The following is a 20810-nucleotide window of genomic DNA, read 5'->3' on the forward strand; positions in this document are numbered from 1 at the left end:
AATGGGCGTCCAAGCGCTAAGGCATAAAAAACAGAACTGATGAGTGATGGAAACGAGCTTAGGTGGATTTAGCAAACAAGTGAGTTTTCAGCTGCTTTCGGAATGAGAGTAAGTTGGGATTGGACCTGATTTGTAGCGGGAGTGTGTTCCACATCTTCGCGGCGTTTAACCACATGGCTGCTGGGCGTTTTCCCCCCCCTGTGCTGGAAAATGCCATTTTAGTGGCACCATGACGAGCTCAGCTCGTCATCAGCACACGACACCCGTGGGTGATGACGAGCTGAGCTCGTCATCAGCATCGAAAGGGTTAAGGAGAACATCCTTCCTCCGGTCCTGGCTCTTCGCACTCTTGGGACTACGGCTAGAAAGGCTTCCGTAGATCGGAGGTTTCTGTTAGGATGGTATTGAGTAACCAGTTTGTTGAGGATCCTTGGACCAGACCCCCAGAAAGCTCGATGGGCGATGCATACTGCCTTAAATGCCACTCTCTGCTTTACTGGGAGCCAGTGTAGGGTGACCAGGGCGGGTTTTGCAGACTGCGTCCTCGGAATCTGCAGCAACGTGCGGGCTGCGCAGTTTTGGACGACCTGCGTGTTGGCTCCTCTCCTTTTTAACCTGTTCATCTCGGACCTATCTCCCATACTTGACAAGGTTAATTCCCATCCGCCACAACTAGATGGAACCCGTATCAGCAACCTTTTATACGCAGATGACCTTGTGTTACTTAGCCACACAAAGGTAGGCCTGCAGAGGCAACTCAATGAACTTCTCCCCTATACAATAAACAACTCATTTGAACTGCATCTGTCAAAAACAAAAATAATTCACTTTGGCAAACGGAAGCAGCAGAAAGTTTGGTGGTTCTTCAACAGTAAAAGCAACAACATAGTGCCCCACTATAAATACTTGGGAATTTTCCTGGACACCAGAGGCTCCTTTACAAAGCAAAAAGACGCTGTAAAGGCTAAAACACTGTCGCTTGAGGTTGCCTCAGCAAAGCTTTCAAAACAGCTACTCGGTCCAAGTCTAACCCCACTGGTCAAGTTGATGAAGGCTAAGATCACCAACTCCCTATCATATGGGCATGAGATTATGATGGGTGCAATAAGCATCTTATTAGATAAATTAACCACTAGAATCTTTAAACGAGCATGGCGCCTGCCAAGTTCCTCTTCCCCAGCACAAGTTAGGCTAGAACTCGGCCTATTAGATCATTATGGCGTCGTGGAAGGCGCGTTTATCAAACTCTGCAACAGACTACGCAACTTCCGGGAAGGTAGTCTGGAGGCCAAACTGTGGAATGTAATATCGACCAGAAAATTTAGTCAAAAACATCTGCGCTATCTGGCTCACTCCCTACAGTTACTTGAAGTCACGGAATATTGGCGAACAAACCCATCTCAACAGGCAATAAAGATTGTAATCAAGCGAAGTTTTCATTCCGACATGGCAAAACTATGTAGAAGGAAACATGCCTGGGCCGTTATTTCTGACTTCAAACCAGGGGTTGAGTCATCTTATTTATCAAGCATGTTTTCACTTTTTTTAAACCTAAAGTTTATGGCCCTAAGGTTGGGTGAATGGCCTTTTTTAAAGCATCTGCCAGAATGGCAGCGCCCCTATGTCAGTACCGAATGCAGGGAATGCGGCTACCACTCTGAAAGCATGGAGCATATAGCCTGCACATGCCCTGCTTTGCTCAACGACTGAAGGATTTTATTGCGGGACGAGTGGAATAAACTTAGACCTCGCACAAGTCGTCAGGCCATAATAGCTGCAATGAACTCAGAAAATACAAAGTTGAACATCCGGTTCACTAAATTTAGCAGAGCAGCTAAATTGCTGGGGAAAGACAGGGCTGCAAATCCCCCGCTGGCTGGTTGCGCCGCTTTGTCGCCTTAAAATCACTTAACAAACTCTGGATCATCCAGCGTTATCCACTTGTACATTGTTTTCAGCTGACAATTAATTGACCATACCTTTTTTTTATGTTTAGTTGCCCTCTTTTAGATTTTTAAATTGATGCTATGACTGTTCTGTCGCCCAAAGCCTCGAACTCTACAGGCAATAATCTCAATACTTGGACACTCTTAACCATAACCCATTTTAAAGTAAGACTATTGCACTGCTTTTGTATTAACTTGTTTTTTTTAAACTTTGTTCTTTGTCTACATGAACTACATGGTTTTTAACATTTGTTATGGTTTTTAGTAATCAAACAATAACATTTTGAATTGATTACGGCCACTTAGTCCCTCCAGTTATACAAATTATGGGTTTTATCAAAAAGTTTAATTCTGGAGTCACCTCTTTCACTCAAGGTCCAGGTGACGCTTTCTTTCTAGAAAGCAGAAGAAAACCCTGATAGTTAGACAAAAAGGATCCATTAAATGGAAATAAGCTGCAAACAAACAAAGATATGGTCTTGCACAGGGCATAACAGCGCCGTGCAAATGCTGAAGACTAAGTGTCCTTGTACTTTGTATTCAAGAGGTCTCAGTCAGTCTTATCTCTGAGTCCCAGTGTTTTAGCCAACAGCAGTTTGGATGCTGCAAATCTGCTGAGATGCAGGCATTTTAACCCCTTGGCTGCGGGGGGGGTTTTCCCCCTGCAGTACGGGTGGAGGGGGGCCACGCGCGGCACCGCTGTGCTGTTGACGAGCTCGGCTCGTCATGAGGCAGAACTGAGCTCGTCACACCACACCCGTTTTCAGAACGTTCAGCACAGCGGGGAAATTATCCCCGCGTGCGAACGTTCCAATGGCTGTGACGAGCTCAGCTCGTCATGAGGGCAGCTCAACCGTCCCTCATGACGAGCTGAGCTCGTCAGCAGCACACAAGGGGTTAAAAAAAGAATTACATTTTACCATTTGCCACGTATTTCCCATAATAACAAGGGGCTTTTAGGCCATTTGTTGCAGTTTTGCACCCCTCCTGTTCATTTGTGATAATGCTGTCAAGTAGCTGCCTCCGACTGCCTTAATGTAGATCTGGTCCATTAAACCCCGATAGTTGCTGTTTATCCCAGTCCCAGCTCTAGTCTAGGAGGCAATTTTTATTGCCTGCACGATGGCCCTTGGTATCCGTACTGCTTTTGCAACAAAAATATATGGCAGTGGGAATTTCATTTGATTGAGTTGTGTCTTCAGAGCAAAGGCATTGCCCAGAGAATGATGAGGTTGCTGGGTCTGCCAACATTCTGCTTGTTCGCTGGATTGGGCTACACGGTACTAGATAGGTCCTGAAAGGTGGGTGTGCATTCACTGACCTTGTGCGGTTTTCATTCAAGTTTCCCATCAAAGGGTGTTTGAGCTCTGTTGTTTTGAGCCAAATTTACAACTTACACATCTTAAATTTACCGTTAATGTTGTTTCGCTGTTGCGAAAAGGAGTTGCAAGATAACACCCCGAGGTTAAAATGGTTGTCAAAGATGCTAAATTTCAACTCCCAGAAATTTTAGTGAAGAGGGGACCAACTCCTAAAAAATATTGTCAGGTGGGACTTGGCCTAAAAAAAGTTTGAACACTTCTGTTCTATAGTATGCCATGGATGCACAGGTAAATGATTCCCTCATTTGCTTGGAACCATGCCCACATGCAAATGTAGGAATGGTCTCTTGAGATTGCCAGTAAGATGTGCATTACTGGCAGGCCACGTAATACCAAAGTGCCCCGAGGTGTGGAAAGCGGGCACCCACACTTGTTGAGCCCCTGGGCCACGTTCCACAATAAATATGGCCGCTGACCTTTAATACTATACATATAAAGCACAGTGCACAGGAAACCAAAGAGCAGGCACCGGGTAGCAGTGTCCTGCCTCCGGCTACTCTTAATTGATATCTACGAGAATCAGACCCGTTTAGCACTTCTGCAATAATAAAAATAGAAGGTTACATAATCGATTTATTATTTAGCAATAATTATAGACAGGTATGGAATCTATTTATATGAGAAACAATAGGCAAGAACCTCTCAAATGCACAGTTTTCAAACAAGTCTCATAATTCTACAGGACAAAATGTGTTTGTGATATCCTGCTAATCCTCATAACATACAATATCCTTCTAATCCTCATAATATGCAATATCCTCCTAATCCTCATAATATACGATATCCTTCTAATCTTCATAATATGCAATATCCTCATAATCCTCATAATATGTGATTTCCTTCTAATCCTCATAATATGCAATATCCTCCTAATCCTCATAATATACGCTATCCTTCTAATACTCATAATATGCAATATCCTCCTAATCCTCATAATATGCGATATCCTTCTAATTCTCATAATATGCAATATCCTCCTAATCCTCATAATATGCAATATCCTCCTAATCCTCATAATATGCGATATCCTTCCAATTCTCATAATATGCAGTATCCTCCTAATCCTCATAATATGCGATATCCTCATAATCCACACAATATGTGAAAATCTCATTATCCTTTTAATATGCTATATCCTCATCATCCTCATAATATGCGATATGCTCTTAATCATGAAACTCATGGCTGTAGAGACCATAAAGGTCTATCTTCCCTTGAAAACTAGAAAAGCTGATGATATTAATTGTCAAGGAATCTAGTACTAGACAATGCCACAATGTAGTGTCAGTGGAGGGAAGAAGGTTTGAGGAGTAAGCATTGGCTATTATTTTGTGACTACATATTCTATTGACATCTGGCTCCAGTTCTAAGCAATGACTCCTCCTGCTAGCTCCACATCATTAGTTACAGAGTTAATGAGTAATTGTTTTCTGTTTGTTCAACTCCAAAAATGTGTCATCCACACACTAAAAAGCAATACATTGTGATAGGTTGCAATGCATCAATATACACAACTTCTTTTAGGTGCCTGGGTCAAATTTTGGTCCAATTTTTTTTAGAGAGATGTGTAAGGGTATTTATTTAATCAAGTGAGGCCGAAAGGCTTTTAGGAAGCACAATGGCCTTGCAATCTCTAGGAACTTTTTGAGACTTATTTTGCCTCAGATTAAAACCCTCAAAACAGTAAGGAAAGTGCTCACTAAAGAGCTAGTAAATTCTCTCTTCTGGCTTACTTTGTTCAATTTTTTATTTTTACAAACCAGACACCACAGAGCAATTGAAAAAAATAATAAACAAATTGTGTCCTTACTTTCCACGCTGAAGTGTCTAGAAGTTGTGGAGTTGCCATAGACATTTGTAGCTCTGCAAACGTATGTTCCTTCGTCATCCAGGATCACGCCCCTGATCTCCAACTTCAAAGAGTTGCGTGAGGACGAGACAGTGATGCGCTGGTTGGGTGCTCCATGGGAGCTGGTGGTAGCGATGAGTTCACCATTCCTCTCCAGCGCTAGTTCCGCAGTTGGTTCGCTATCAACGGTGCAGTGAATAATTGCCAATTTTCCTTCTTGAGTCTCTAAGAAGGAGATCATAACTGGCGTCCTTGGAGGATCTGCAGGGTCAAACAAAATATAAAGATATGAGATATATTGTCTTGTTGTCGGCTTGATACCTATTCGGCATCCTGTCATTCAGTGACTACATTTATTATTAATTAATAATTGGGATCAAAGTAGTAACTCCATCAGAAACAACCATATACTCAATGTGTTGTTTTATTGACTTTTATATAGTCTAGTTATGTATTTTCGAATTATTGGGTACTTAAAAATGTTGCCTTAAGGTTACTTCAGGGTGATTTGTTGAAATACAAATCAAGTTACCGATTTATGGCATGATTCATGTACAGAAATGTGGCAAAAATGTGTATTTGAACATTTAGCTGTGACGCTCGGTCTCCTACTCCCTCATACCTCTCAAGATCCCCTCGCCACAACCCTGTTACATTGTGGATGTTCCCTTCACATTCTCAGCCTTAAAATACACTTACTTTTGGTGTTGATAGGTGTAAATGTGTAAGTATTCCCACATTATCAACCACAGGCAGGGACACAGGAATACTCCCAAACATACGTCTGCGGTTAGGACCTCCCCAAACATTGATAGGAATTGAAGCCTTAATTGCCTCATAGCTATAATGGAAAATGTTGTGTTTGCTACAGCTGAACTGTCCAAGTGCTGCTTATAGAAAGCATTTTGACACATTGTCAAATGCATATTTGGCTGGGTGGGCACCAGTATTAATTAATTAAGGGAAATTCAGCAGTTAAAGTTATAGTTATCTCAAGTAACTATAACTAGGGTCCACGCCATGCACTGTTAATGACCCCACATATTACATCACTCCTAACATCTTCTATTACATCATTGATAATATCACTCCAACATTTGCATCAAAATTATTGATGAGAAAACTGCGCATGTCGGGGGCGCAAGTTATAGTTACCTTAGGGCCTGAGTTATAGTTACTTGAGATAACTATAACTATAACTGCTGAATTTGCATGGTTTTGTGTATTTAAAATCTGAACCTAACAATAACAGCCCTGTAACCTGTGTTTATTTTTTGAATATGTATCTCTCTCTCTCTCTCTCTCTCTCTCTCTCTCTCTCTCTCTCTCTCTCTCTCTCTCTCTCTATATATATATATATATATATATATAAGACGTTTCTTATTTGAAGAGACGGAGGGACGCAGCGGGCTTCCAAGAAAGTTCTTTATTGCAGCAGAAATATGGTGTTTCGACAACAAATGTCTTTTTCAAATGCCTTCAACAAGATCTGTGCTTGACCAATCCACTTTTATATTGTACAAGTCGTTTTGCCATTTGTGGCGGTCCAGGTGTGCCTCGTTTTACTGAAAAGATTAGCTGTAGCTGCATTGGCGAACTACAGCTCCCAACATGCACCAGTCTTGGACAGTCAGGTAACGTGCTCCCCCGGGTTTCACTATATCCCGTCTTAGGTGCTGGATTCAAATTAAACGCAGGTAAGCGGAATGGTATTGCTGCAACAAGTTCTTTTCCCGTGTCCCCAAGACGCCTTCAACCGCAATTGCCTCACACAGTCTGCCCTGAAGCCGTGAATATGGCGAGACCGGCTGCTCCATGAAGTCATAGACTGCGCTGCAGCGGTGCCTTACTGTGGGAGGGTGCGGTGGGCATAAGTCATCCCAATACCTTGGGTCCTGTTTGCCTGCCGAAGCTGCCCTGGTGTCACAGGCCACTATAAATATAAAGGCTCCTGTTTTCGAAGAAAACTGCTGCACTTGCGGGGTTAATGCAATTACGATTTATTGCGAGGACGCGTTTCGGCGATTTGCCTTATTCTGCTCGCACAATGCATGATATTATGTTTTTTAAAGTGTCATCTTGAATCTTATTGGCAGCAGTATATTGAAGGAGGAATGTGATTGGTTCTCACGTACCAATACCGCTTCCATGTTAGTTACGGGTGATTCCATAATTCATGGGAATTCGTGCAATATCTTGCTTGATTGAAAGAATGCACGGTGTCACTGTACTGACGTGTATTGTTGTATTTATCCACTGCAGGATGACATCTTTTTCGACATTATAGTCTGCTTTTATACTTATGTGTATTACATACAATTTGTGAGATTTTTGCGTGTATTCCCCCCTTGGGCTTGATTGTAAATAGGGCTCCCGGTTTTATGGTATTTATTTTTTTGCCATGTCCGTCTGTATTTATCCATATTTATTTTTGGGGCATTTTTTCTGTATTTATCCGCATTTATTTTTGCCACAAGCAAAAGACGACGCTACAACTAGTATTTTTCCACATTTATTTTAGTCCCCAAAAACACATGTGCAACTGCTTGCACACGTACACAACAGCCGAGGAAACAAGAAACTAAATGGCAAAGAAATCGACACCCACCGATCACAATGCAAAAGGGACACCACAAACCACCAGGCCACAGACGGACATGGGGTTAAGTGTGTGTCCAGCTACTAGAGTTGGATCTAGAACTAGTTGTTGCAGACCCGGAACATTGAAATTGCTAGCAAGAGCCAGCGTCCAACGGCTAGTGAAATGTGTAACTGTATAGATTATGCTCATAAATTACAATGCTGTTACCTGTTCGTTGTAACTGTTTTATGACCATGTATCGTAAGGTGACATTTAAAATGGCAATGGCCTTACAATCCTACTCTGTAACATGATTGGAGGCCCGTGGGCAGAGCAGCATTATTCACAGTAAACAAAGACCAAGAAAATGTGCTCCTCAAACCGAATGCACAACGTGCATAGCTTACTGAGCTATTTTTGCCCATTTTATAGAGCGGAGGCCGAGGGCGTAATTTACAGCAAGCAGAGAACAAACTCAGAGCGCTGAGGGACACAAAAAACACAAATTAAAATGCCAGGACATAGGCATGGACATGAACATTAAACACAGGTTTCTTCGTATATCTTACAATTATTATGAATAATTTAATTCCTCAATTTCTCTCAATGTAACAACTTTGTTCACTTGTTAATATTTCATCATCGCAATGCATGTCAACCTTTTTAAGAACAGCAGTAGGTCTCATTTCTTGAAGCTGCTCGAATGCCAGTTCAATGCAATTGTTCATTCTCCCATCTAAAACAAACAGTACAGTTCCAATACACTGAAGTTGAGAAGGATTTGCAAATTGTGTAAGGTTTTCACAGTACGTAATTGGGTAGGTGTGGCAGTCTACCAGAGAAGTCTGTTTTCTAGCAAATGCTTCGCTGCCTTCCTCCTTACTAGCAGCCTCTCCACTACCACCCTCCTCGCTGGCAGCCTCCTGACTAGATTTAAGTAGATTCAACGCAAATCTGTCTTAAATCCTGGGCAATCCCCCTTGGCTTTCTTCTTTTCCCTCACAGCAGACTCTTCTAGGAACTTTAAGAAAGACATTTCAAAGCCCATAGGTTTAAATGAACTCAAGTCAAATACTGGTAGTGGATCATCAGCAGGTTCCGTGGAAATACTTTCCTCACCACTTTGTATGCTCTTCATCTCAGCTGCCAATTTCTCTTCCAACTTTTAAATTTTACGTTTTTTATTTTGGGGAGCAAGCTTTTGCCTCTGCACTCGCTTCAAAACGTTGTGCTTTCCAGGTTGAGCACATGCTTTTTTTAATCTCTCATTAAGAAGTTTTGTATCCAGTAGTTCTGCAAGTTCATCAATTTCATCCTTTTTGGTTTCACTTAGCTGTGATAGTGACTCATCATTGCTCTCTGAAGACGACGCATCTATTCCTATGAGTATTTTTCTTCTACGTTGTGCAGCCTTGTCATCAGATGCAGAGGCGTTTACTTTTGGGAAGGAATGCTACTCATTACAGCACTGCGTCCTGCCGAGAAGCGCTGTGCTAGCTTTCAAAACTAAGCTGCACGGACACATACTACCTGACACCACAGAGGCGCAACAAGAGCCAAATTTCTGGGTGGGGGCGATTCTGCATATTGCTCGGAGATTTGAAAGCTAGCACAACGCTTCTCGGCAGGACGCAGTGCTGTAATGAGTATCAGTACAAGTATTTGACTTCTGCCCAGAGTTGCGACGCGCCTGGTCCTTTTGTTGCTGCCCCAGCCCTTGTTTTGAATTAGGCATGTATTTCTGTGGCCTCAGGTCTTTAAAAGACCATTTATTTGCTAACGAGGCTTTGTTGTGTGTTCTCACCCTCGTTAGCAAAAAAAAGGTCTGTTAAAGACCTGTGAAGTACACTGTGTGTGTGTGCCCGGGACTGTTTCTGCCGGGCTGACACACATGAGGGGGGAGCGAGGGGGGTGGGGGTGTCTGAAGCTCTTTGATCGCATGGGCGTTGCGCACCATTAATCTGTCCCCTGAGGGCACAGAAATACATGCCTAATTCAAAACAAGGGCTGGGGCAGCAACAAAAGGACCAGGTGCGTCACTGCTCTGGGCTGAAGTACGACCGTCTGGCAAAATGTACTAGTATTTTGCTGTTTTTACATATAAATACAGACAAGGGAAACAATGTTTTCCGTCTGTATTTATATGTAAAAATCCGTTTAAACGGAAAACCGGGAGCCCTAATTGTAAATAAAACTGAAGCAATACTATTGCCAATCCTAAAGGAAGTAATCAATAACATTGATCTCAGTTATTTCGGGCAAGTGATTGAGGTAGAGAAATCAAGTGAAAGCATGTAGCTTATAAGTTATTAAATTCCACTTTTCACTGGATCGATCACCTGTGTAAACCTGGATTTGTGATTTGCTGGAAGGCCTGTTTGACAATTTGATCACAGTTAGATTGTACCAGGATAGTAATGCACAGGTCAGGTAATAGTCTGTCGTTGATGTCTATCAGTAATGTAGTATGTGTAATGTCGTGAGACTGCAAGTTAGCAGTCTAGTTGACCGCGCACGTAGGCGTGCGCATACGCGGTGTGGTACGTGACACCGCGTACTATATAAATAAAGGAGGCGTGGCCCCGGGGTTAGTCCGGACCACGCGGAGCAGTGAACTGGTGTCCGGGTCATGGTGTTACCGCTGCGCTACTTGCCACGCGCACGCGTGATTCTGTGACCCGACAATGGCGACGAGGTCGTAAATGAACCCATGCTGTGCCCCGCCGGCCGCTCCTGTCTATCCCGCATGTGTGCCGATGATCGACCAGCGTCTGGAGCCCCGATCGTGGAAGGCCCAGTCAGGACTTCCTGCCCCAGTCACGGGAATCAGCGGATGACGGCCCGCGGTGCTGTTGATCCCGTGTAAGCGCCCATGACACGGGGGATGTCATTCGAAGTGTGCGCCCTGGAGGCAGAACCATCGCCGGTGACCGGCAGCACAGGGGTAAGGGGCGCTAGCAGCCTGCGTCTACCTGTGGAAGTACGCTCCCACTCCACCTGCACATGAGAATACCCCAACGCCGCGGGTGGCCCCACGCATCGCCGGCCTGACAGCGCGAGCACTGCCTAGCGGCCCATTGGCGAAACACCTCAGGTGGGTGTCATTCTTAGCGGCCACACCACCTGTGTCTCACCACCAGTGCACTGAGGGACCCCACGTGCCAAAATGGCGGCCATTCCACCCATAGAACCGTTTGTAGTTGACGGCGCGCCTGCTTTCCTGGCGCCACGCTGGAAGGACTGGACAGAGCGGCTACAATTCTATTTCTAAGGTGCTGGAACTGCGAGGGAACGGCGGAGAATGCTTCTTCTTCATCTGGGTGGAAAGGATATCCACAGAATCTACAAGACCCTAGTAGAAGCTACGCCACACACCTACGTCACACTCCTCAATGGGCTCAACTCACATTTTGAACCCACGGCCAGTAAAGATTATGAGCGTTTCATATTCAGGCAAGCACGACAGAAAGCGGAAGAGTCGCTAGATGCATACCATGGTAGGTTAAAAGAACTCGCCAGCACCTGTGGCTTCCGTGACGAGCAAGAGGAGATACGTGGCCAGATCATACAAGGGTGCTACTCTTCCAACCTGCGAGTGAAAATCCTTCAAAAGGATGGAAAACCACTAGCGGACATCCTAAAACTGGGCTGCTCCAAAGAGCTGTCACAGCGAGAGCATCACACATGGAGGCGGCACTCCATAGACCAGTCAAAGCGGAGCAAATCAACATGGCTGAACAAGTCAACGTTGTCCGGCCTAAATCACGACAATTTGGAGGGAAGAAACCGCAAGAACGTCGGAAAGAATGCGAATAGTGCGGAGGCATGCCCCACCGAGCTCAAGACTGCCCGGCGCGCGGGAGGAAATGCGGCGCATGTGGACGGATGAACCACTTCGCAACAGTCTGCAGGTCCTCCAAGCAAAAGCCTGAGGCAGCTCATGCCATCAGAGAAAGCCCGGACAGTGAAGACATGGACGATGACTCCAGCGACTATCCGGTCCACTACGTATTTGCCATCAACCAGCCACCGAGGAAGAAGAGGCGTCTCCCAAAGTGCCGCATAAGATTACACCAACAAGAGGTGAGGGCCACCATCGATACGGGAGCCTGGATTGAACTCATGGCGGCAAACGTATACAACCAACTACGAGATAAGCCAACTTTAAAGACAGCAAAGATTTGCGTCTTCGCCTACGGACAAAAGACCCCAATCCCGCTAATTGGATGCTTCGAAACGGAACTACAACACCAAGACCGGAGGGTCCCGACGACCGTTTACGTAACCAAAGAAGGTAGCGGCATGCTCCTCAGTGGACAGGCGGAGGAAGAACTCCAACTAATTTCCTTCGCGATGGCAGTATTGGAGGAGGAGTTAGACACGATCCTCAAAGAATTTGAGGACACATTCCGAGGCATTGGTTGTCTAAAAGGGAAAGAGGTGTCTCTCCACATAGACCCGTCCATCCAACCGGTTGCCCTCAGACACCGGAGAATAGCATTCCACCTCAGGAAGAAAGTGGAAGAAGAACTAGAGGCTCTCGAGAAGCAGGGCATCATCGAGAAGGTCAGTGGGCCCACTCCGTGGGTATCGCCAATCGTGGTGGGGCGAAAACCCATCAGCCGGGACAGTTCCGCATCTGTGTTGACATGCGCCTACCCAACGCGGCGGTCAAGAGGGAACGACACTTAACACCCACCATTGATGACATCCTGGGAGAATTGAACGGAGCAAAGTGGTTTTCCAAAATGGATCTCAGATCAGGCTATCATCAGCTGCCTCTGCACCCAGACTCCCGGTATATAACCACTTTCTCCACCCATGTGGAATACAAGGTAAAGCCCTAAACTGGCTGGAGTCCTTTCTATCAAACAGATCCCAGTCTATTTGTTTAGGCAACTTTACCTCTACCCCTCGTAAGATTAAATATGGAGTTCCCCAAGGAGCCACATTGAGCCTATCATTGTTCAATGTATATGTCTCCTCATTGGCGTCGATTGGCAAGAAATGGGGCATTAATATCTGCTCCTACGCTGACGATACTCAGCTGATGGTTACCCTAAATGGAGAAAACGACGCCAAAAGTAGACTGCAAAACTGCCTGTCAGAGTTATCCAATTGGATGCACTGCCATTACTTAAAACTGAACGCTGACAAGTCAGAAGTTCTACTCTTTGGTGGGGCCAAACAGCTCTGGGATAACACCTGGTGGCCAACTTCCTTAGGTTCTCCACCTAACCCCACATCGTCTGCTAGAAATTTAGGAATTCAGATGGACACCACTCTATCAATGAAATGCCATGTCTCCTCAATATGCGGCAAAGGATTTGCCATATTAAAAAGATTGAAAAGGGTCTTCTCCTGGATCCCTCTTGAATGCAGACAGATCCTAGTCCAGTCGTTACTAGTTAGCAGGCTGGATTATGGCAACTCACTATTTGTAGGAATGTCGGACTACTTATTTAGAAAACTACAACTGGTCCAGAATGCCGCAGCAAAAGCTGTCTACAATAAGAAAAAGTACGATTCAGCCACAAGTTGTCTGAGAGCCTTACACTGGCTGCCCATGAGACAAAGAGCCACGTTCAAAATGCTATGTATTGCCCATAAAACAATTCACAATACTGGCCCTTACATTCTACGAAATAGAATTAAGGTCTATGCCCCAGCGCGGAACTTACGTTCACAAGCCTCAGCCAAAGCAGCCACCACTCGGATCAAGCTATCCAGAATGGGGAACATCACTTACAACGCATTTTTTACAACGCACTACCATTACATCGCAACCATTACAACGCAAACCATTACAACGCATTGCACTGGGGGGCGCTCTAGGATAGGGAATATATTTAATTTACTATCCAACACCTTCCCTGCTATCCACGGGGACTGGAGTTGGAATAGTAAATTAAATAATTCACTATCCAGCGCCTAAAAGCATTATGCGTTGTAATGGACTGCGTGGTAAAAACTGCGTTGTAAAGGCATGCGATGTAAAAGCATGCGTTGTAGTGACACCAATCCATCCAGAATGGGCGGAAGTGCTTTTTCACACATTGCTGCGAAATGTTGGAATGAACTGCCCATCAACCTCAGACTGACGGACTCCTACCCCACTTTCAAGAAAAAACTAAAAACCGCACTATTCCCTACTTCAGAATAATTCAATATGTTTCCAGGTTACTGCCTAGGTTTTACTGTTCATTTTTTTTGCAGCGCCGTGATATCCTTGTAGGATGAATGTTGCGCTTTACAAATACACCTAACAATAACAATAACAATAACAATGTGGGTCTCAGACGATACCGACGACTCAACTTCGGCATCTCCAGCGCAGCTGAAGTCTTCCAGAACACCATCAGGGAGGTGTTGAGCGGACTCCCAGGGGTGCTGAAAGTCAGCGACGACCTGCTCATATACGCAAACACCGTTGAGGAACACCACCAAAGATTGAGGGGCGTATTGCAGAGGATTAAAGATTCGGGCCTAACGCTGCACCGTGAGAAGTGCCAATTCCTCCAGAATAAGATCAGCTTCTTCGGATACACATTCTCAGACCAAGGGATCCCCCCTGACCCGGACAAAGTCAAGGATGTGCAAGCTGCCCCAGCACCGACAAACATATCGGAGGTACGAAGTTTCCTAGGCATGGTAATCTTCTGCGGGAGATTCATCCCAGATCTGTCCAACCTCACCAGGCCCCTTAGGGAACTCACCAAGTCGACCACCCCCTGGCAGTGGGGCGATGAACAAAACGAGGCGTTCCACAACACCAAGGCTGCATTGTCAGCGGAGAAGACCCTGTCGTACTTCGACCCAGCAAAACAGACCAACATAGCCGTAGATGCCAGCCTTTAAGGCCTGGGAGCCATACTGACACAGCGCCAGGGAGAAGAAGACTGGGCACCCATTGCCTACGCCAGCCGATCACTAACCGAAACGGAGCAACGGTACTCCCCGATTGAGAGGGAGGCAATTGCAATCCATTGGGCCTGCAGGCACTTCCATGTATATGTATATGGACACCCGTTTACTGTCTCCACGGTTCACAAGCCTCTAATCCCCCTATTCCGAGGATCGGTCTCCAAACCACCACCCAGAATAGAGAAGTGGATCCTGCAACTACAGGAATACGATTACCAACTGGAATTCAAACCGGGGGCGACAAACCCCGCAGACCACCTCTCCAGGCATCCTCGAGCAGCAACGAGCAGAGAAGAGGAAGATGCAGAGGAGACAGAGGAATACGTAAAGGTGGTAATAGAAAGGTCAAGACCTTTACCCATGAGCATGGACATGATCATTGAAGCAACCCGCAATGACAAAATTCTCCAACTAGTGGTGAACGCCCTACAGGCCAACGACTGGAGAACCCTTCAAGCGTCGTTAAGCAAGAGGAGACCACAGGCGAGGAACATCCTAGAGACGCTGCTGAGGGTAAGGGAAGAACTGTCTGTTGACAGCCAAGGGTGCCTATTGCGAGAACCACGGATCGTGATGCCAATGAGCCTAACCCAACAAGCAATCGAGCTCGCTCACCGCGGGCACCAAGGGATGGTGAAAACTAAAAGCAGGCTTCGCGCGAAGGTATGGTTTCCAGACATGGACACCAGAATAGAACGAACTGTCAAAGAATGCCAATGGTGCCAGGCGGCAAGACAACCTGAATGCCCACCCCCAGTCATCACCGAGGACAACCCGCGGAGACCTTGGGAACACGTTAGCGCAGACTTCGGGCACCTCCCGGATGGAAGACACATGCTCGTCATAATTGATGACTTCACTAAATATCCAGAAGTGGAAATCGTGACAACTCTCGCAGCCAAAGAAGTCATAGCAAAATTTGAGAAAGCAATCACCACACACGCATTTTCGTACAACGGACCTCCCTTCCAGGGACAAGAGTTTGCAGACTAACTCAAGGAGTGGGGAATACAACACCGAAAAGTGACCCCCGATGGCCTCAAGCCAACGGAGAGGTTGAAAGGTTTATGCGCACTCTAAACAAATTAATCCGGATTGCCCATGCCCAAGAAGCTCTGTTGGAGAAGGCAATCTACACGTTCCTAAGGGAGTACCGGCTCACGCCACATCGCACTACGGAAGCCGCCCCCGGCCCATCAGTAATGGGGAGGATAGTCAGAGACACGATCCCCAACCATCATACCTGGACTCCAAACAGTGCAAACCCCCGAAGAACACTGTTCAACCGGAGGAGATCAAATGGCTACGCCAGCTTCCGACGGAGGGCCAAGGAACCGTCCATCAATGAAAGAGACCAAGTCTACGTGAAAGACAGATTACCTGGGAGCAGGTTCAGGCTCCCATTTGAACCGAGGCCCTGGAGAGTCACGCGCCGCACTGGCACCATGGTGACAGCTCAGAGAGGAGGAGAGACAGTCACGCGCAACGTCTCATTCTTCAAGAAAGCCTCCACTTCACCAGATGATCACCACTGCCAAGAGCACGGCCAAGACTCGCCCAACCGGCCAGAAGGAAGCCACAGTCCACTCAGAAGTGAAGGTGACACCCAGGGTGAAAGCCCAGCAGCAAGTCCCCTTGCCGCTGAGGCGCCGAGCATTACCAGCCCCCAACCCCCCACAGGAACACGGCCTGCCGGAACACCACATCAGGAGACACCAAGGAGGGTACTATTCCGTGGGGAAGCAGCGGGCTATGGACTAAGAAGAAACCCAGCCCCGTCCTCACAACTGGCGGACTTTGCTGTGGCTGAGTACAGACTCCCGAGCCACCAGACTGGTAACCGGCCGGTTGGCCCTCGTTATTCTTTATTATTAGTATGACACGTAGTGACTTTAAAGTAACTGTTATGTTTTGTTCAATTAAAGGTTGAAAGGAATGTAATGTCGTGAGACTGCAAGTTAGCAGTCTAGTTGACCGCGCACGTAGGCGTGCGCATACGCGGTGTGGTACGTGACACCGCGTACTATATAAATAAAGGAAGCGTGGCCCCGGGGTTAGTCCGGACCACGCGGAGCAGTGAACTGGTGTCTGGGTCATTGTGTTACCGCTGCGCTACTTGCCACACGCACGCGTGTTTCTGTGACCCGACAGTATGGTTAACAAATATTTTATTTATATTGAATTCTGTGCAGATGAGTATATCTTGCATTATCTCTCAAAACACTTCCCTAAGTCTGTTTACATTGTATATTTTACATACTAGGAAGTCAATTTAATTCAAGAACTTTATTTGGAGTGTAAAAACTGCCATAAAAGTACATACATATAAAAGCAATTCAAGCAATGTGATTCATAAAACGATAACATTCTAGGAAGTCATGTGACTCGTTAATATGAGGAATGATGTGAAAATGGCGACCAACATGAATAAAGCTCCAGCTTGCCAAAATACTGTCTCTCCTCTGTATTTAGTGGAATAAAAGTACATAATATGGAGTGTCGTCACCTGTTCTTGTTTCCGCAGAGCTTATTTATGGATTGTGCGGGTCTGGCACGATGCAATGAATACTCAGGAATTGTTATTTAATGATGTGCTTTTAGTTGTTATTACTCACTGGTATTGTAAGGCTATAAGCTTTACATTTGGGGTATGAGGTATGGATACAACTGTTCAATACACTGAGAGGTGGTTTAAACAAGCATGCTCCTTCATGAGAGGTGTGGCGCAGCGGCCAGAGCAACTCACTCTGAAGGGTGGGGCTGACGGTTCGATTCCCGGCATTGGAGGCAGTTTAGCTCAGCATCATGTGACTCTGGGCAGTAGCTCACTAAACCTTCCTGAAGGCCACCCAGCCTTAGGGTACCCCAAGGGGTGATAGGTTCACTTTCCAAATGTGAATTATTTATTATTTATTTATGAGTCATTATCGTGACTGAAAAACATCCATCCTTTTCCCTCTACCCTCAGAGATATAAAGGTTGCAACATTCTGGCGTGATACCACAAACCTTTCCTTGAAACACTCTTTTGACTTGTGAATTACCCTGCGCGAATGCAATTAAACGTTCACCTCTGCTCTCACTTGAATGGAAAGGTAGGAGGTGCCTCCAAGGGAGATTATTTAAAGAATATATCTTTTTGGATTAATTAAAGAAAACTGGGAAGGATAAATCAATGGTCCTATAATGGAATAACTCAATAGTGATATGTTCTACTGAATGATACACATTAATGTTCAACATAAAACACATACACAAAACACAAACAAAAACCAGGTGTATATGAAAATATTGAATTTATCAATAAGGTAAGAGGCAATAAGATTGTAGTACAAATACATAAACAGGCCGACAGGAAAATCAATAATACATGAATATTAAACTCTGTAAGTCCTGATGGCGCCTTTCCTAATTCTTAAATTTGTCGAGTGGGTAGGAAAAGAACGTCTACGCCTGGCGCCATATGTGGCCTGATGCTCGCGAGGACACTTGTGTCACGGGAGCTAGGGGATGCTGGTCGCGCATTGATTTTTGGCTCACTTCCTCAGACGTCCTCTCCTGGCTTATCGATGCGACTCATATGGCGCGCATGTTTTCGGATCATGCACTGGTTCAAATCAGTCTTCGTCTTCCCCACTCCCCACAGCGAGCATTCACATGGCGACTCCCCCCTAACGTGCTCCGCGACACTGTTTTCTGCAATGAGATCCAAACAGCCATCACCAATTATTTTGAACTAAATGTGGGCTCCGTAGAATCAGTTTCTGTTCCCTGGGAAGGCTTCAAAACTGTCATACGGGGCGAGTGCATTTCCAGGCAGGCCGGCGTCCTTCGCTCCATCCGTACTACTCTTGCGAAGTTAGAGACTGAAATTAAAACTCTGAATGCTGCCCAAGCTACACGCCAAGGGCCCGAGACCCTCACACTTTTAAGACAGAAACACACAGAATTCTCTGAAGAAGCTGATAGAGAGCTTGCCTTTCTGGGCAGAGAGGGTCGGGCTCGTCGCTTCGGAGAGGGAGACGGCCTGGAAAGACTTTAGCAAGCCTCCTACGCCCTCCCCGTGCTGCGTCGTATATCCCGGCTCTTAGCGATGGGGGCTCTGCTAGAACCACTTCCCCGGATGAAATTAAGTCCCGCTTCATGGAATTTTATTTCCAGCTCTATACCGCTGGGTGCCCCCTCTCTCGTGAGGACTTTGAACAATATTTTGAGACCATCTCGTTGATCTGGCTTGAGGATTATCATCGAAAATTTCTAGATGAGGCATTCACTAGGGAGGAGATATTCGCTGCCATTAGTAGCTTGCCCGGTGACAAGGCCCCCGGTCTGGACGGTCTTCCAGCCTCTTTTTTCAAAACATATGGTTCCATTTTAGAACCACATCTGGCGGCTATGTACAACAAATCCTTCGATAACGGCCTTCTCCCTCAGTCCCTCCGTGAGACAATGATTACGCTGCTACTTAAGCCCGATAAACCAGCAGACCGCCGCGACTCCTATCGCCCCCTCTCTCTCATTAACACTGACAAGAAAAATGTTGCTGAATTGATCTCCTCTCGCCTTCTATTACTCATGCCCCTCATTGCCCTTCCGGATCAATCTGGTTTTATCCCTGGCAGAGCCACCTCGCACAACCTCTGAACCATATTCTCGGTTTTACACCAGATTAACCCCAGCCTCCCCGCTGTGGCTGCTCTGTTGGACGCCATTAAGGCATTCGACACGCTTGAATGGCCCTTCTTTTTCTTTCTCCTACCGCGTATGGGCTTCAGCAATATATTTATTCATAAGATATTGCTTCTTTATACTAGCCCTTCGGCTCGCCTCCGAATTAACGGGCAGATTTCCGATCCCATCTGTATTGAACGTGTTACTCGGCAAGGGTGCCCACTATCACCTATGCTCTCTGCCATTGCAATGGAACCTCTCGCGGCCAGAATTCGGCAGCACCTTATTCAGAGGGGAATTAGCTTCTCGGCCCACTCTCGCCCCGTCTCCATGTACGCGGACGATTTAACCGTATATGTATGCCATCCCCAAGACAATCTCAGCCCTCTCGTGCGTGAGATCATACGATTTGGCAGACTGTCTGGCATACAGGTGAACTGGGGCAAGTCTGTGCTGTTCCCGCTCACTGATGCCACAAGGCCATTCGCGCCGCATTTTCCTTTTGTATGGCCTCTGGTCCAACTCGCTACCTGGGCACCTGGCTGAGCAGGGACTTAGACGAACTCTGGAGATCCAACTTCGGGCATGCGGTGGATTGGCTGGAATCCAAGGTTCCGAACTGGAGTCGGCTTCAGTTATCTCTTGCCGGCCGGATTGCCATTGCTAAGATGGTGGTTCTGCCAAAATTCCTTTACTTGTTCTTGAACACTCCTATCCTCCTCTCTGATAATTTTTTCCGCAAACTGCGGTCATTAATCATCTCACTCGTTTGGGCGTTAAACAACCAAGAGTCGCGTATGATGTCCTCACTCTTCCTATGTCGGTCAGAGGTATGGGCGCTCCTGACTTCAAACTTTACACCTTATGCGCTCAAGCCAACTTTCTGCATTTTTGGCTCCATCCCTTTCCATATCAGCCACATGTGGCTGTGAAAACTGGTATTGCATCCCCTGGCCGTTGGCCACTGCACTATTTGCTCCAGTGAGGCACCGGCGCGTGGAGGTTGATACGGTCGAGACATTGCGCTGGGCAATCTCTCGATGCTCTCGGCTAACGCCATGCCGATTGTGCATCATCCTGCTTTGCCCCCTCTCCAGACATCCGGCATGTCCAAACATGCATCTCGCCTGGGACTGCTGACAGTGGCAGACTTATATCCAGGGAATATATTTTATTTTATTCTCTTCCCGACTCTTCTGGCCCGCTGGGCACACTCTTGTTTTATGAGTTGCACACGGTCTGCCGGGAGCTGCACCCCACGTTCCCCTAATCACCGCCTACGATGCTGGCTCTTGATTTTATATACACATCCCCGACCCCAAACAAAATAGTCACTAAACTATATGCCATTACGTTGGCATCCACTTCCATCACCACAGATCGTGTGGCGTGGGGTGCGGACCTGGGCATGGACATCGCACAGGACGAATGACTCTATTGTTGCAATCAGACGAAGAA

General features: G+C 46.2%; 1 protein-coding gene across 1 annotated transcript in view; it reads right to left on the reverse strand.

Annotated features, from left to right (window-relative positions):
* SIGLEC1 (sialic acid binding Ig like lectin 1) overlaps positions 1-20810 on the reverse strand; it is a 315685-nt gene that overhangs the window by 173862 nt on the left and 121013 nt on the right. The window contains 1 exon segment of the mRNA XM_086960128.1: positions 5139-5438. Coding sequence (XP_086816254.1) covers positions 5139-5438 — 300 coding nt within the window.

Source organism: Lissotriton vulgaris, chromosome 3_1, assembly GCF_964263255.1.
Source record: "Lissotriton vulgaris chromosome 3_1, aLisVul1.2, whole genome shotgun sequence".
In the NCBI taxonomy this organism is placed as follows: Eukaryota; Metazoa; Chordata; class Amphibia; order Caudata; family Salamandridae; genus Lissotriton; species Lissotriton vulgaris.